Source organism: Cephus cinctus, unplaced genomic scaffold, assembly GCF_000341935.2.
Source record: "Cephus cinctus unplaced genomic scaffold, Ccin1 Ccin1_scaffold1124, whole genome shotgun sequence".
Lineage (NCBI taxonomy): Eukaryota > Metazoa > Arthropoda > Insecta > Hymenoptera > Cephidae > Cephus > Cephus cinctus.
Genome location: NW_014333629.1, coordinates 289,044 through 305,107, shown reverse-complemented (window position 1 = coordinate 305,107; position 16,064 = coordinate 289,044). Strand labels below are relative to the sequence as shown.

General features: G+C 36.3%; 2 protein-coding genes across 7 annotated transcripts in view; one reads left to right on the top strand and one right to left on the bottom strand.

Moving 5' to 3' along the window:
* Positions 1–4,290, top strand: part of LOC107272202 (synaptotagmin-10) — a 30,154-nt gene extending 25,864 nt beyond the window's left edge. Inside the window, exon 10 of the mRNA XM_015749116.2 lies at positions 60–4,290. Within this exon, the coding sequence (XP_015604602.1) occupies positions 60–63 (4 nt within the window). The 3' untranslated portion in view covers positions 64–4,290. The remainder of the gene's footprint in view (positions 1–59) is intronic.
* Positions 4,291–4,527: 237 nt separating this feature from the next.
* LOC107272189 (neurobeachin) overlaps positions 4,528–16,064 on the bottom strand; it is a 191,061-nt gene continuing 179,524 nt past the window's right edge. For 4 of the 6 annotated variants that reach the window (XM_025089490.1, XM_015749086.2, XM_015749088.2 and 1 more), the window contains exons 41-53: positions 13,949–14,061; positions 13,723–13,863; positions 12,660–12,779; positions 12,348–12,500; positions 12,187–12,259; positions 11,513–11,697; positions 11,230–11,407; positions 11,069–11,149; positions 10,816–10,983; positions 10,060–10,323; positions 9,775–9,971; positions 9,537–9,688; positions 4,528–9,393 (exon numbers count right to left, since the gene is read on the bottom strand). In XM_025089490.1, coding sequence (XP_024945258.1) covers positions 9,303–9,393; positions 9,537–9,688; positions 9,775–9,971; positions 10,060–10,323; positions 10,816–10,983; positions 11,069–11,149; positions 11,230–11,407; positions 11,513–11,697; positions 12,187–12,259; positions 12,348–12,500; positions 12,660–12,779; positions 13,723–13,863; positions 13,949–14,061 — 1,916 coding nt within the window. In that variant the 3' untranslated portion in view covers positions 4,528–9,302. The remainder of the gene's footprint in view (positions 9,394–9,536; positions 9,689–9,774; positions 9,972–10,059; positions 10,324–10,815; positions 10,984–11,068; positions 11,150–11,229; positions 11,408–11,512; positions 11,698–12,186; positions 12,260–12,347; positions 12,501–12,659; positions 12,780–13,722; positions 13,864–13,948; positions 14,062–16,064) is intronic. The other 2 variants (XM_025089491.1, XM_015749091.2) reach the window with 1 other exon arrangement.

The following is a 16,064-nucleotide window of genomic DNA, read 5'->3' as shown; positions in this document are numbered from 1 at the left end:
CTTTACTTTCTCTTTTTATGACTGAGAATGAAAGTTATGCACGATATGTTTCAATTTAGATGAAGGCAATACACCCGGTGCAGAGAATGCAGAAGCTCGCGAATTCTATTGGACGTTGACTAGGCGTACGTCCCTCTTCTGTCACTTTATGCACACTGCTTGACTGACTTAAGTACAACCTACGTCTTGAAGATCGACAGATTTTACGTGGATCTGTGCTTTTGGAAACTCGTGGACAAGCGTAGAACGGTTAACGAGAGATGGCGGCACTGGATCGTTATGTGGTTATTCATGATGTGTCCTACGTTTTGCCACTGTACTGTGGGTGAGAATGAAAATTTGAAGTTTTTTTCGCAGGTTTTGAATATTACAGGGATCAACTGTAGCGAATTACTTTTCCTTCGGGTTTTAATTGATCGTTAACACTGAGATCAGGAATGGTTATGTCAAGTGATCGAATATATTAGGTTTTGGAATATTACTCTTAAAACTGTCGAAAAGCCTTAATATCTATATTGGATAAACTAATGAAAATGGTGAAACAGTACCTTTGGGTATTTTGGATAATTAACAAAAGCACGTGTACTGAATGTAGATCATAGATATGTCAGTGCGATAGGCGTTGAATATCTATGAAAGCGTTTTAACCATTACAGGTATATGTACTCTGGTCGATTGCAAATACGTATGAAAGAAAAGAGTTCCCTCATACATAATATAAATTTTTCTTTTTATTTTATCGATTCAAAGACGTAGAGTAGCCAGGTGTATTACGATGTAAACTAACGGTACACAATACTGAGTGTGAATTTCGATGTAAATTTTGTTCAGTGTATTATCAAAATTATAAATAAAATCATAATCAATGGAATTTATCAGTTTTGATGAAAGTTTCAACAGAGAAATAAATACGGAAAGTATATGAGAAATAATTTTCACAAATTTTCTAAATCGATAGAAACTAGTGTGATGCTTTGTACGGGAAATAAAAAGATTCATTGGTCAATTAAAAAACATTCCATGGGAAAATTTTGATGAATTAATTATTCAGAAAAGTTATTATCTACGACTGTATAGAATATATAGGTTTGGAAGCATACGAGTCGTACCAGAATCGAGAGGACAATAAATGACGAAAAATCTTTGTTGAAGATGTCGGTAGTGTTTATGAAGATTAATTTTTTTTCCACATATATGATTAAGGATGACGCAATAGACGATTTGGCGTTAACTGTTTCACGCTTGCTATCTGGAGTCCAACTTCTATGCAAATATTGTATTCACGAGATAAATGTTATCAAGTCCTGAAATAAAAAAGAAAAAAAAAGAAGATGGCTCTCTTTGTGATATAATATACGGAATATTAAACGGATAACGTTATACAGTGTGATTTCGACATTGTGCAACCGTTGCTGCTTTGTACACTTAAACGGAGAGAATTTTTCATTAAAAGTTTCTATGAAAATCACGGTAATTACGGGACATCGTGGTATTTCATAACATATTACCCTATATATTTAAGAGCAATTCGCGAAAATATACTAAAAAGTAAGCATAACATGGCAGTTTTTACTGAAGTGTACGGTAAAAATTTCGAAATTTGAAAATATTTAATGTAAAACTATAGTCTTTATCTTGTTGAATTTAAAGCCAACTAAATAAGCCGAATTATCTCGTGCGCTACATTTAACTTTACCGTGGAATGCATTACTTTTTATACCTTTGAAGTTAACCACGAAAAACATTGTGACTTTTTATACGTTTTACAAATGTATGGTTTGGTTGTTACACGTTCGGTGCATATAAGCAATGATAGTTAATTTGTTGTTAGGAAGAGGTATTAATTTAATAAATTGTTGTTTAATTCATATTTATTTATTTTAGTTATTCTCTCATATAGGTGCAGAGCATTATAAATAAGTATTCGAAAAGTATAATTCAGGTTAATAAATTTAGGTTTGTTGAACAGTCTTCTACCGTAGAGAACGAATGTATGAGCTAATTTCAGCTGATGCAATGTTCCTAAATAACACTATACGTTATCACTTCATCAGTTTTTGGTTATTTAAGTTAGATTTTTTAGTTGTAAAAAGATATACAATTTTACATTGATCCAGGTAAATTTTACTATGGAACGTAGTAAAAATTGCAAATAACAATATTTACCGTGTTCACTGTAAAATTTACTTGTAACCACTGAAAATATCGTGGGTTATAACTATAAGCAATAAGTAATGAAATGGTAACGATGTCCCACGATTACTGGTTTCTACGGTAAATTTTATCATGAATTTCACAGGAAAAATTAACGAAAAATTCTCTCCCTATATACACGGTAAACTCAAAAATTCGATCTAAAGGAAGTTGATAATAATGTACGATATTATAAGTAATCTAGAGAATGAGAAAAAAAATGAATAGAGAAAAACCTAAGAAGCAAGTTATATGTACAGAATATCTATACTAGCAATGTAATCTAGGAAGTTGTTCGAGAAGGAGAGGAATGCGAAAAGTGTGGTAAAAAATACATATTTGAATCGAAAGAATTTTCGAATCTAAGACATTGTATAAGAACAAGATTGGACAACGATGATTAAAAACATGATTTCTATGTCCGAAAAGAAACCTAGAAATAGTTTTGACGGTTGACGTAAAATTCCTTAATTCCGTTAAATTTTGAAAATATTTGTGTAAAATATCCTAAATTCGAATTTACGTAATAATCTATGAGCTGTTTCGGCTTTATAAGAGTTTTAAGTTATAAAATGCGTGCGTATTTGATAATTGAAAAGAAATATCTATAAAAGTTACACGTTGTCCTATCGTGCAATTTAGCGTGTGGATAATACGAATTTGAACTGTGAATTAATGATTTACAATCTGCATTAATGCATATTGTAATTTCACACTTGAAATTACTTTGCAATCAGTGCGATTGCACTTCATTATTAAATCCTGAAGTCGTAACGAAACGAGCTTCAACCAATGCGTAATTGATTGTTGGCGATGTTACTCGATGAAAAGCAAACTTAATTATTCGTGTAAGACTTTAATCGACTGTCCTTCAGGCTGACGATAAGCTGTCCCAAGTAGTTCGATGTAGAGACGAATACCTACTTGAAATTAGTAAATTCAAAAAGTCGTACCTTCGTTGTAACATTCTTTTTACTTGCTTCTTAATTGGAGCAGGAATCGGATCGGCGTGATTAAATAGTTATATTATTAAATTATCCACAAGTGTAGAATATAATATTGAATATCCGAGCAAATTTATGTTAGCTGATGAGTATAAGTTTTCGGGCTGTAAAATGATGAAACTTGAAAGAAAAAGAAATTTCGAAAATTACTTTATCGAGACTTTTCAATCTCGTATATTAAACTTTTGTTTCAGAATAAAGTTGTTCAAACTCGTTTTATATAATCATAAGTAAACCATTTCGAAAAGTGACGTCATTTGAATAATTATGAAAACTGGATATGTATTACAAGTTCTCAGCTAACATAATCGAAGAATAGTTCGCGTAGAGTATCATGTATTGGACGTATGTTCGATAGTGGTAATTAAGTTAGTGATAATAATTATTTTTCAATTGCGCAATTGCGGCAGATGTAATAATCTATACAAGTGACATTCCCGTTATTTTTATTGATAACCTTTTTTTGACTGTATCATGAAAAAGTAAAACTTCGGAGGAACTTCACTTAACTTTATTATCCAAGCGAAAACTGATAACTCAATCAGTGTATATTTGTGAGAGAAAAAAATTGAAAAATGCTACTTGAAAATAAATTGAAGTGTATGGAATAGAATTCACATAAACGGTAATGGAGTACGAAGACGCCTGTAGCAATTTAGCATTCGCATAGAAATTGTATAGATAAAATTGAATTATAGAAAAAAAAAGTAATTAAAGATACATAATAAGCTTAGTGTCCATTAGATTTAGTCCGATACATTATATTCTAAGTGTATGGCCAGTATGTTACATGGGCACGATATACATAAGACTTTCACATATCAGTAATGCTCGATGGATAGATAGATATAAAAATGACGGCGATTCGATCAGTATGATATACGTTAGGTTTCAATGCTCACCTTGCCGAAGGCCTGCTCCAATTAAAAAAATACAACAGTAGCAAGTAACTAATGGATTGAACTGCGGAAGTCTCAGTATCGATAATATATACTTTTCTAATAAATAAACATCTATTCTGTATTTGGGCATACAATGTCCCAATGTGATTGTGAAAGAAAATAAATCAATATTACATAACATGGTAATGGAATATGTCGTTGGATTATTTTGACATTGCTACAAATAAATCCTAAAATCAAAATTGTTATCATTAATTGCAATACGCCAATTGAAATTATTTGAATTATCTGTACGAAGATTGAAATATTTTTCGTTTACCTTTTTTTTCTTCAAATAACTGCAAATAAAAGACAACTTTTCGTGAAATTTGTATATTTAATGGAATTATATTCAATTAGTCGGAAGATTTTTAATGATTGCAATTAACTTGAAATTCAAATGTACTTTTCATTTATTTTACTACTTATTTTTACATTATTAATCTACCCTTATCCTAGGATACAATTTTCCCATTACGTTATGCCTATTCAAAATTTTTACGATAATTCTAAGTATAAAATAAGCAATAGAGCTTATGTTGTTAAATAGCAACGACTTAAGTACTTCTATCTGGTAGTACTTCGATAAAAGTGACGGGAACTTTAATTATTGATCTGAAAACCTGCTTTACACCGGTCCATGACTGCCATCTGTGGTAATCTCTCCTGAATACTTTCCAACAAAATCACCGTAACTCTACGGAGTTAAAAACCCCACGATGCATCGACATACAAATTGCATTCCCGAAGTAATTCCACGTGCAAAAGTCCATCGCGGTTATTGTTAATTTAAAATTAGGCCATTTTGAATTTCAGTTGCTCGACAGTATTTGCGCAATTTTCTAAAAGTTTTCTCAGTTTCAGTTTTCTTTTTGGTAGTCGGAATCTTCACGAGAGATTCATACGACTTTGCAGTCCATTTTAATTTCATACAGTGACATAAAACCCAAAGACCAGTACACACGAGCGACAGATAATAATTTAAAGAATATTCAATAATAATTCTTTCCGTGATGTCTCCTTCGTTTGATTTTCATAAGCTTGTCTTGATTCATAACTTTAAAGGGATTCAATAATAACGCCAATATTCGGATTTACGTTAGGTTAGGTTAGGTTAGGTTTGGTTCGTGTCGCTCTCTGCTTCGAAATTTACAATCAGTTCCAGTGTCACCTTTATTTATGCAATCGAATGAACCAGCTGCCCTGCCCCCAAAATCAGACGAGTCTATTTATTATATCAAGTAAGCGCTTAAGTGTAGAGTAATATTATTTTTAGCACTTTATTTCCGTGTATTTTATTTTCCCATAATTTTATACGCTTATAAACATTAGATGTATCCGTCAGTGTAAACCTAGGCGTTACTCACAATGGGCAGATTTTCATTCGTGTTTCAACAAATCGGATGAAACTTTACACAGTTTATTTTCGCGTTTATTGTAATTGCGGGTAAGTAAAGTTACTTCACACGTAAACATTGATGTGCTTACTCATCGAATATACAAATCTATGGTTTTCGTAATTGTATTATTTATATTATAATTAAATTGTAGTAATAATATAGGCAAACTCTCGTAGCGTTGTACTTAGCGTTATTTAAAATAGTAGCATTACTTTATACTGAAGTTTTAAAGTTCGGACAGAAATTGATTTAACTTCTTTTTTTTTTAGCAATATGGAGGGAATTCACTAACAACTTGCTTGAAAACGCAGCATTCACATCTATAAACATATATAAAAACTCTGGCAGGCGTTCACTGCTTGGCGCCAATTCAAAGTAGTGCGCATGCGCGCACGCGATTACGATTACGTTTCCCGGATGACGTAATACGTTCCGCTTTGCTCTTCAATTTTTTTTCTAAGTATTTTTCATTTTTAACGAAGCCCATATCGCCGTCATCCGCCTCCACGAAGAATCACCTGATTGAATGCTTTTTCCCAAGAAATTTCGTTTTTTTTTTGTCATTCTGTTCATTTTCTTCTTTATCTCGCTTCCTTATCGTTAACACTTTTTTTTTAATCATTGTTGCGAAAATAAAATAACGATACGGCGCATCTGTACAGCAAGTACACGGTAAGTACACACATTACATATATTAATAATGAGACAACTTTACATTTGCAAAGAAAAATTACTGTGGGAGTAACAGGCACCGTTCTCACACATTCTTATTTGCAAATTTACATTTGCACATTTATCCCTTTTTTTTTAAATTTATCCCCTTCCATATTTTTATCTTCTTGACACTCTTCACTCTCTTTTATACTTTCACACGATTTTATTTTTTTGGTTTTTTTTTTACCAGAAACATTTTTTCCATCGAATGGACATCGGACATCATCGGACATTACGCATGCGTCCTTACTATCAATAGCCTCTTACATAATTCACACTGCACAATTTTCTATGTTATGCATATAAATTGATAAATAACATGCGCCAAGAAAACATGATTTAATTCGAATAGCGGTGCAGATTAATTGAGTTTCATTGTGATTCGCAAGCTCAGATTTGAAAATGATGACTCCATGCAGTTACCCTATATGTAATAATGGGTGTATTTATGTAACTGTGTCCGCAACAGAGTTAGACTACGAATATGTTTTTTTTTTAACACGATTCGCAGAACCTTGACTAGGTGCACCAATCTTGTGCGCGCAAGAGTTAAGAACGGTCAATTAATGGTTACAGCTGTGACTATCGATTTTTTTTTTATTTTCCCGTAATTTCATTTATGCACTTTAATTCCTGAAATGCAGCCGCGCGAGTCTCAATACAAATATCTAAATTTCGTTTATGACTTTTGTTGAAAATCGATTAACGTTGTAGTTACAAATTTACGCAGCGTTTTACACAATACACTAAATAGCGCTAACTGTAACGCATCATTGACACGTACTTATGGCTCCAACTTTTTCAAATTTTTGTTTAATATCTTTTTTCGCCTATTCTAATTACTCGTACACGTGTCCACCGCACATTCGCTCATTCCTTTACATTCTCTCATTCCCACACGTGCCCACTCTAATTCGTCCAATTCACGTGAAATCAATTTTTTTAAAGAAAAACTCAGCAAGTAGATCAACAATTGCTATGAATAATTTCCATGGAGTTATTGATACTTGAGATACAATTGATTTCAAATTATGCAAAAGTACCAATCATATAATACGTAAAAAAAAAATTGAATTGATCAATTTCGTTACAGTCAATGATAAATCATCAATTATAACACCGTACAAAAGATTGATACCAATTCAAATCCGTCTTGATTGTTATAACGAAACTTTAAACGCAATCGATTATTTATTTTTATTAACTTTTCGCTGCTATAATGAAATCTTTTTCATTCATTATTGCACATTTATTCGCCATCACACTCTCGCGTCATTTGCAACCCCACTGAATATTTTTCTACAGACTCACAGAGAATCAACGATTAAATTCACGATGCCATCCTAATTGGTTTACTTAATTCTTTGTTTCATTATACTTAGATTTACTTTTCTCTCACTCTTTCGTTCTCTCACTCTCTTTTTCCAATTTCTCCAACATTCTCACTCGGGCGTCTTTCGCTCGCTAACATTTTTTTAATTTTTTCTTTTTTAATCCGATTATTATATCTCGCATGCGAAAATATTAAGTAATATCCTCACAAAGTTAAGCTGGACGGCTTTGATGAAATTAGGATCTTTTTAAAGGACGCGAAGTTTAAGGGCTGCGGGGACTTAGTGACGGGTGTATCAGAGAATTTTACAAAGTCGCGTTACAAGTGTCCGGTTACGTAATGACGTCACCGGCCGTGATCAAAACTGAAGTCTACAATTAGTGTTCATAGTGAGAAATTGTAACGAGCGGTAAATACATATATATGATAATATAGTATGTATATATAGTAATTAATCGGCGCAGAAGTAGTGCAATACGGTAAACGCACGGTTATATTCACGAAGGTAATGATTAATGTATGTAATATTGTACAACATAGAAGATTATCGTATTTACACAGAACACGCTAACACAAATATTCGCCAAACCCACGTTCGTCGATGAATAAAAATAAGTTACGCACAGTTTGGCATCTCTTTGCGACTTTTTTTTATTTTTTATCTCTTTTCTTTACGATTATCGTTTCTGTTTTTCAATTTTTTATCTTCCTCCTTCTCCTGGCCGTATCGTATCTCAATCCCAGCATCCCTCTCAATTCTCGCTGATACCTTTCTTCCTCCTGTGCCTTAATCTTTATCGTCGTCTTATTCCTCGTATGTAATTGCAAGCCTTTTAAAATTCGCAACGTAGATAGATCCAAGTCTCCATAATTGACTAGCGTTGTGTTTACTTGTTACATATTTAAGCCTGTACTCGCTACTAACGATATTGTTATTATTTTTATCTTCATTTTTCTTCTTTCACTTCGATTTGCTTGCTTCTCAGAAAAATTCGAAGACATCAAATCCCAGTGAGTCCGTCGCTTGTTTTATCGCTCAGCAATTTGCTTATGAATTTCAAAGCGCATTGCATCGGCATCGAACAAGCAAATACGACCGGACGCATTATTATTATTATGACAGTCACCAAATGATGACTTATCGTCGTACGAGCGTGACTCGTAATCTATTGTAATACCAGTATCGGGAGATCATGGCCGAATAATATACTCGCACCAGTTCTTTTTTAGGTTCTGCCTAATTTAAGTACTGTGCAAAATTCACGTCCTTGAGGAACGTGAATTTTATAGTTTTTTGTTTGCCCTTGCAAAATAATAATTCACGCACACAGTTACACGTACACACTCTCATTTCCAATTTCCGGTATACCTCGACATAACTTTGACAATTATTTAGTAATTGAGTACCATAAATGCCCATAAAATTCATCCTAATTAACACGTAATGGCGACGATCTGTTCGGACCGACATTACCGACCGGTGATACAGTCGGTACGAGATCTTCGGCAACGGTCGGTCACACGAATATTTTTTATTTCTTTTATTATATTACGATCCCGTAACGTTAATTCATCAGCTTTCCTTTGGGGAAGCACTGCATTCTCTTAAGGCTCTTGCAGGATGTACCGTATTCAGTTTATTGTTCTCTCACGTGGATCTCGAGGGGATGATCCTAGAGTGCCTGATGCATTACCGGACGAGACGATAGTCGTAGTTTCAATAGCGCTGTTGAAATTCGTGATGCCATCGATTAAAGTCAATATGGAATATTACCATGGAACCATTGGCCAATCCAGCAAGGAGAAACCTGAAATACCGAACGCCAAACGATTCGGTTATCATGAACCCACGATGCACGGTGTAACAGGGAAAATGACTTTACCGACAGTTTAGATGAAAAAACAATGCATTCTCGATAATCATCGATCGGCCAGGGATGCGTTTACTTACTTTTGATCGTGAGATAACGCCAGAGAGCGCACGCTGCTCTCACAGGCAGGGAATGCATAAAGCAAGGCCAAATTGAATGTTCGCCAGACCTCGACTATTCCTTTGTCTCCGCCTGTCATCAAGTACTCGCCGTCTCTGCTCAACAGTAAGCACTGTAGAAAAAAGAATAAAAATTACTATCGCGACTAACAAAAATCTATTTTTTTCCACTCCAATTTCAAATGCACCGGCGACTCACTTGAAGATTATCATTGTGAGACTCGTGACGTAAGCGTTTTCCATTTATAGTAAATGCAGCGATGTGTCCGCGTTCGTAATTAACTACGATCACCCCTTCGCGGGACATGGCAATATTTTCCGGCGACGAGAATCCACTAGGTGCTTCGAGAGATCTCAGCAAGTCACCGAAAGTCGTGTGGACCAAAACTGGACCGTCTAAAATCAATGATTTGTGAATGAAACTTCGATTTTCATATATACAAAAAATTACAGGTTAAAATAGGGTATGAAAGTAATCACGTACAGTAAGAACCGGAAACGACGAGTCCAAGTTCAGCAGAAATGACAACTGTGGTAACTGGTTGCTCGTGACCTGTAAGAGTCGCACGAGGTGCTGGTGCTTCACCCTCACCGACGATGGTCTGGGTCCTCGCGTTCCAGTGCCACAGTAGGACTGTGCAATCCGCACTTCCGGAAGCGATATAACAATCGGAAGTGATGTTGCATTCACTTCGTGACAAGCACGTTACAACTCCGTAGTGGCCAAAGACGATCTGTACTATTTTTGCTGTGAGATTTAAGAAGAGGTTAATTATTATTATATAAAGAAATAAAAACGGAAGTAGGATTAAATTGGGAATTCCTAACACTTCCTTTTTTTTTTAAATTGATCGATGTCTCTGTCACCGGAAATAAACTTTTCAGAGAAATGTAAAATAAAATATGTAAGAATAATTCAATGGTTTAAATGCACAGTGCGTGCCATAAGTATTCGAAAGGAAATACAACGTTGTAGAACAAACGTACTTTTTTAGATTTCTATACCCATGTAATTTACATGTGTGGCATTATTACTGGCGCCTCGTAAATTTTCAGGACATTTCCGGCACAAAATATACGATGGCACCACGGACTTCAAGCCACCTACTACCACATACTGTGCTTCAAAAGATATATTAACTGTACATTAATTATTTAAAAAAGAATTGTCCCCTTATATCTGTTCCTGTATTATCTTTACCTTGACTCTCAAAAAAAGGGAATATTTCTAAAGGTTCACCTGTTTCCGTTGAGAACACCCGGAAACTGTTGTCCCAGAATCCGCAAGCTACCAGGAAACGACTGTCCACTGTAGTGACAAAACAGTTGCTGCGAATTTTCAATTTCTGACTGAAATTGTCACCTAAATGTCTGCGCAGTGTTGGATTCGAGCTGTTGGCTGTTTGAGCTACCACAAGAAATTGTATTGATAAGAGATATAAATTAGGAATACAAAACTGTCATTGATACTCAGATTACGTCGAGATGCTTACATAGTACAGGATCCATTGACAGTGGCTGATTGACAGACTGTGTCTGAGGTGTGTCTGCATAGCTGGGCGATTGTACTGATGCTAAAATGTTAATGACAGCAACAATTAATTGTATGAATATTATAATTAGAAAATTCTCTATTATTCTATTAAAAGCTTACCCGCATAATTGGTATTCCATCGATTGACAGCAAATTGCTGACCAGTCGTGACAGTGACAACCGAAGGCAATGGTAGTTGGGGATAAGTATTAGCCGAAATATGACAAATTGGTGAATTCGATGGGAACTTAATCGTCATGCACACGTCATCGGGAATGCTTGAGAACATCATTGGAGACTGCATAAAAAACAATGCAAAATTATAAAATAACATTTCATCTTAAAATGACACACCACACGTTTACCAAGATAATTGAGATATATATTTCTCATTGAATTTTACCAGATGCATCGCCGAGCTTCTTGGAGGATGAGGCTCCATCAGAAGCTGTGAAGGCGTCTGCCCGAAATTGCGTATTTGATTTTCAATTGCTTCCTTCATCACAGGATCCGTAATAGAATCCAATTCCACGCTTCCTTCGTAAGTAAGATAATAGAAGACGTTCGTAGCTCGTACAGCTTCCGGACCTGTGGTATGAGGGATAAAATTTTTTTTTAATTACTAAATTCGCATAATTCCTATTTATAATTATAGTCTCAAATTTTTCAGATGAATTTTCTTCCGATATCTCTTCCACGCTATTCCCGTCGCAGCACTGTAAACGTGTTACGTATTACGCACGAGACGCATTGTCGCGCCTTCACACACGTGCCTAATTGGTCGGGACTCGGGTCGAAAGGAAGCTAACTAAAAACTAATTCCTTCCATACGCGCACGAGTCCTTCTATCCCTCGTGCGAGCTGCATCTTCGTAGAAGCGCCGGATATAGAGGCGCCACCGTCAATTACCATCAGTGAGAATTTAATGCAATCTGACTTATGTGTACCGACAGCAACCAGCCACGACTCAGCAACGTTGAGCTGGGACGCGTTCCATTATCCGCAAGTTCAATGTTAATCTACTTCCTGTCGTGAAGTATCGTTAGCCAAATTTCATAAGCGAACACCAAAATTTACCTCTTTGTTTATAACCGAAGATCAGGTCGATCCATTGATGTAACTGACAGGAGACAAATTCAGACTCCAGAGCCTGTAACAGGGATTATTTACATTTTAATTAAGCGAGATCGTAAAAAATTAGATAATTGATTTGAATTTTAATTAATCATTTTTTTTACCATTCTATTGATTCGTATAAATTCTTCAGGAGACGATGCCCACGGTGGTAGCTCTACGTCACCTACGGCGCTGCCATCTTCTTGCCTACCTAAGCGGTAGCGGTTGGTGTTCACTAGCATTTCCGGCAGGAAGAAGAATTCCGGGATGAGTTCCTGTCGACGACAGAACGATATATTCCAGTAGGCCAGCTATAAATTCTCACCGTAGAAGTAGACTATTTGTTCCAGAGTCAGAACTAAGTGGATGCACCATACGCGTGCTATATAAATCCCTTTTGACCCTGTTCCATACTTATTATTAGCGTGACAAACCTTCACGTCCGAAGTGTCGCGCTGACAATTCTTCCAGGAAAGTGCCAAGGAGGAAAAGAGTCTGTTTGGATGATCGAACTTGCCACCCTGAAGCGCCAGGAACATCGTGGTCATAGGTTCCTGCAATAAGGAATCGATCGAATGATTTTGAAAGCATCTAAAAAAAAAAGACTCCGTAACTGCCGATCTTCATTCACGTATCGGTCGGTACGAATGGACCGAATTTACGTGCTTTCGTCAAGAATCGGTACTTGAGGGACCATACCCAGAAAAGCGCATAAAGGGCGGCGCATCTTCAAGTGGCCCACTTAGCGACACTTTATAGTATACACTTTGTCCGCGTTCCTCGGGTCACAAAGCGCTTTCATCGCTAGTCAGTCGAGCGTCCATAGCGGACAGACTGACGAATGTTCGCAAGTGGCCACCCGTGCTGCCATCTTGACGTCAAAGTGTGCCACCCGAAACGTCAACATCTTAACGTTCCTCGGAGAGTCCCTTTTGGGTTATTTACGTTTCCAAAGTTCCGTAATCATTTATACATACGTAGTAGCCATTACCGAGAGTCACTTCAGGCCCTTTTAAAAGGCTCGACAGCGCCCAATTTGACGAATTGTATCCGTCGGGTAAGTCAAGCGGTGCGTTTTCAATTTACTTCGACGAAAATTTTAAAGCGACGACAGAAGCGCCACGAGACGGATATATATATATAACAGTGTCGTGCGTCGGGAACGTCGAAACGCCTCCGAATTAGTGTAAACGCGCCTCTAAACTGTATCGTTGAAATTTACGGGCTGTAAATGGCGCGGCTACTTAACAAAAGACTCGAAAAGTATGTAGCGCCGGTTGACTGTCACCGAACTCAAGATAAACCAACCAACTACGAAGTGCCACTGGCATCGTTTTAAACGATAATGGCCGAGATGCTAAAGATAGTCGAAGCGTCATTTGGAAAGCGTCCTGCGGTTTTTACCAGTTTTCACGTTCCCACGTTAGAAAGCGTTCGGAAAGCTATAACAAACTGTACTGTATATACATATATATATATATATATATATATACTCACCACGCGAATCAGCCAATTCAAAACGAACGCAGCAGTGGAGTAATGGGTCCCATAATGGAATGGCGGAATGCTGTCATGTTCCCAGGTCTGAAAACGTTCTTCGAAATACGCCCTTCGACTCGGATTAAGAGCGCCTATTGGCTGAAAGATAAATAAAGAAAAAAAATTTGAAACTTTATAGAACCTGATTTTACACATAAAATGTAACCAAGCTGACCAACCGTACCTTGGACAGGTCTCTGTAATTGCTTGGCAGACTAAGATCGAGTTCCTTGGTCTCGTAGTTGGTAAGTACCCAAGGGAACACCGGATACTGATTCAAGTCGTTGTAAGTACGTCCTGAAACAAAGGGTGAGTCATTGTGCGTCATTTTTTGTTCAACTTGCTTAGTACGTGTGATCGATCCTTATTCCGTTTGCGTAAGCCGTAATGGCGGCGCGGGACTCTTTGAAAATCATGCCACTCAATCTTTATCGTATCGAGATCCAAGGCCTCGTTGGGACTTGCGTGGCGGAAACGGCTCGGACTAGAAACCAGAGACGAACCTCTAGAGCTCATTAATAACTCGGGGATGCTTTTCAATTAGGAAAGTAAAATACTAAGCGTGCAATCCATCACGTGGCGGGCAGCTGAGACATAGATAGGCAGGAAGAAACGTAACGGTTTACATTGCTCTACGTGTACTGTCATTACCAAGTCATTTTCGCGCACAAGTATCAAACGATAATAAAGTATATTTACCACGTGGGGTAACTGAATTTCCTACTGACTTTTCCCAAGTAGAGATGACATCTAGGAAATTTCTGAATTACCTAATCTTGGTCAGATAAAAAAATGAAAAGACCAAACATTTTTTTTCAAACTTTTGAAACAATTTTCCAATTTTTTTTTGTAATATTCAAAATGGAGTTTCATACGGAGGAAACGACGATTTCAGGCAAGAATAGTGGCACGCGCGTTTTAATCTATCGTAATTAAATGCACGCAGTTGCCTAATTTAACGTGGATTTCTTAAAAGGAGTCTCGATCCTTTCACGTAATATTTATCAGAGGCATAAACGTTCCATAAACCTGATCGTTGGACATGTTTATGTCGATGCTGGAAACCTTCCGTGAATACCATAGGGAATAAAGGCAACAAGAAACAGCGTCTCTTGGTACCTTGTACGTACAAGTAACGTCAGTAAGTTATATGCGTATATCTGAAATTGCGTAAAATGCGTATCGTATTGTCGTTGCGCGATATTACATGCGTATAATAAAACCGTATCGTTTAGTCAAAGAAATTGTCCAACTGACACCATGGTAAATACGCGTGTCTCCCGTTAGTTCACGCATGTCACACGTGTCACGGACCACCCGGTATAAGGTCTCACGCAGTTTCATGCAACGAAACCAGACTGCATATATCGCCTATAGCTGGAATAATCGATAGCCTCATGTTTTACGAAAAAGAACAAAAATTAAAAAATCCCATGTTTTATGAAAATAAATTTTTTTAAAGCCACAAATAGTCATATTGAGTTATAGCGAAATTAGAAATGTATAAAAACACCGAAAAAAAAAAAAAAAACCGAATCGAGCGAAGATCAAATGTATTTTGAATATATCAAATTTCACGTATATAATTAAATCCTTGATATCGAGTATCCGTGTGGTTCGAAAGTATCTAATGGTCGAGGAGGAACGTCAGGCTAATATCGGTATATACCTAAGAACTAATTTATTTTTTAATATTTTTTCGATAATAAAATTCACGATAAATATGCTCTCTTGGTGCGATCGACTTTCAAGATGGCTGAATGCATTGAACTTTGCATCGTCCCTGAGGAAACTGTAAAGATTTAAAAGTCGTGAACAACGACGATGCTGCGCAGAATCTCAGCATGGTAAACATATATATACACGTACATATAGATTCGTTCTATTTTTACGAAAGTGCGTTCAGACTCAATGGGGCGCGGTACTCCGTTTAGTACGCACATAACTCAGGCCGTGACGCCTAATCGCTCCTGAAATTGTCACTCCGAGGTCTCACTTTCATTCCCGCTCCATGGAATCCCATCCAAGATACATTAGTGACGGTAACCTCTCTGAAGAATTCTTTCATCTAATTTCTCCACCCTTCGCTAATTAAAGCCTATCCCACTCCGCGAGAAAAGTAAATTAATAATAACCCCGAGTGACAAGAAAATGAATGTAACGAATGAAAAATTATTTCTGAAAACGTATATATAAAAATAAATAAAAAAAAAACACGAAAATTGTATCCTAAAAATTATTGTAAACAATTTTTGTGGTAATATTTTCATATTTTTTTTTTTTTTTTTTTTTTAAAATCG